The following is a 1,660-nucleotide window of genomic DNA, read 5'->3' as shown; positions in this document are numbered from 1 at the left end:
CGTGGGAATGGTCAGTTTGAAAAACCTGCTGGCTCTGCACTTACAACATGGGCATGCACTTGTGGGTATATTATGTTGGCAAAAAGACTTAAACTCTGTAAAATATTTGAAGAGGTTTATTCTGAGCCAAATAAGAGTGACTAACAGGCTGTGGTGCTGCCCTAGGAAGCCCCGAGAGCACGTGTCCAAGAGGATCAGGCTACAGCCTGGTTTATGCATCTTGGGGAGACAGAAGACATCAACCCACATGCAAGATGCTGGTTCAGTCAGGAAACACGGGATAACTCTAAGTGGGGGACAGGAGGGCTTCCAGGTCATAAGCAGATGCAAAGATCTTCTGATCGGCAACTGTTTGAAAGAGTTATTTTCTAAAGACTTGGAATCAATAGCAAGGAATGCCTCCGCTTAAGATAAGGGGCTGTGCAGACCAAGGCTTTATCAAACAGATGAGGCCTCCGGGCAGCAGGCAGCAGACCTGAGAAGGTGCCAGACTCCGAGTTAATTCCCTCCTGCATCAGGGAAAAGACCTGGGAAGGGAGGAGATTCTCTACAGGGTGCAGGCTTTCCCCACAAGAGACAGTCCTATAGGGCCATTCTGAAATACGTCAAATAAATAGATATTTCGGGGTAAAATACTCGGATTTCTTTCAGGGCCTGCCACCTGTCTTGTGATGCTGCACTAGAGTCAGACTGGAATGTGGTGTGCTGTGGCTGCTATAAAAAGTCCACCTTTGTCAGTCTCTGTTTAATGTGAATGCTGGTCAGCTGGGCCTGAATTCCAACGGGAGGGCCTACTGAGGCCTGCCTGACCTCCCTAACGATGGCCTGAACTAGATTTTCAGGTTGACTGAGCAATGTCTGAGGCTAAGAGAGGGGTCCATCCGTTGGTTGAGGGGCTGAGAATTTCATTTTTGCTTCACAACGACACTTAAGCATGCTGAGCGGGCTTTCCAGTAGCAGGGGCAACCCCGAAAGCACTGATTCAGGTCCACGGGAGCCACCGGACACCTCCCTGATCTGACCTTCTCCCAGACTCTGCCCTTTCCTCTACTCCAGCCCCAACTAGCTCGAAATACAGGGGGCTACAGAAATCCTGAGGGTGGGGGACAGGTGGGGAGAGAACATGGCCTCCGCAGGGGTGCTGCAAAGCTGAATGGCTTCCAAAACCCTGCTGAGACATTCACTTCTCCTGTAAGTTCTCTCTCTACAGCTAAAGATGTTGAGCAACATTGGAAACCACAGTCGTTCTGACAGGAAAGTCAGCTGGAACAGGGAGACCGCTCGGGCAAGGTGGGCAAGGCGATGTGGGCTCATCCCAGGAAGGTCAGGAGCTACTGCAGGGCCAAGCCCCACCCCCACGTAATGGATACTGGCCAGCACGCACTCCTCCAAGATCCCAGTCTGCCCATCAGACACCTCCACAGGTGCCACATCCCAAAGGCCTCTCCAGGAGGCCGGTGGCGGGGTACAGACCTGCCCGGGAGCAGCAGCAGGGCACCATGGTCAGGCTCCTCCATGGCATCCAGGCACTCGGAGGGCACTGCCGAGCCGCCGGCACTGTCTGTGTCCCCTTCAGGTTGCAGCTCAGGGTGCACCAGGGTGCTGGTGTCCTCGTCCGTGAAGGTCTCACACTCACTGTAGGTGCTCTCGGAGCCCATGT

At 53.4% G+C, this 1,660-nt stretch overlaps 1 protein-coding gene across 1 annotated transcript in view; it reads right to left on the bottom strand.

Annotated features, from left to right (window-relative positions):
• LOC105526426 (rab11 family-interacting protein 3-like) overlaps window positions 1-1,660 on the bottom strand; it is a 113,384-nt gene that overhangs the window by 35,819 nt on the left and 75,905 nt on the right. The window contains exon 4 of the mRNA XM_011962432.1: window positions 1,474-1,660. Within this exon, the coding sequence (XP_011817822.1) occupies window positions 1,474-1,658 (185 nt within the window). The 5' untranslated portion in view covers window positions 1,659-1,660. The remainder of the gene's footprint in view (window positions 1-1,473) is intronic.

Source organism: Colobus angolensis, unplaced genomic scaffold (assembly GCF_000951035.1).
Source record: "Colobus angolensis palliatus isolate OR3802 unplaced genomic scaffold, Cang.pa_1.0 Scaffold59, whole genome shotgun sequence".
NCBI classification, from domain to species: domain Eukaryota; kingdom Metazoa; phylum Chordata; class Mammalia; order Primates; family Cercopithecidae; genus Colobus; species Colobus angolensis.
This window is presented reverse-complemented; position numbering and strand designations above follow the sequence as displayed.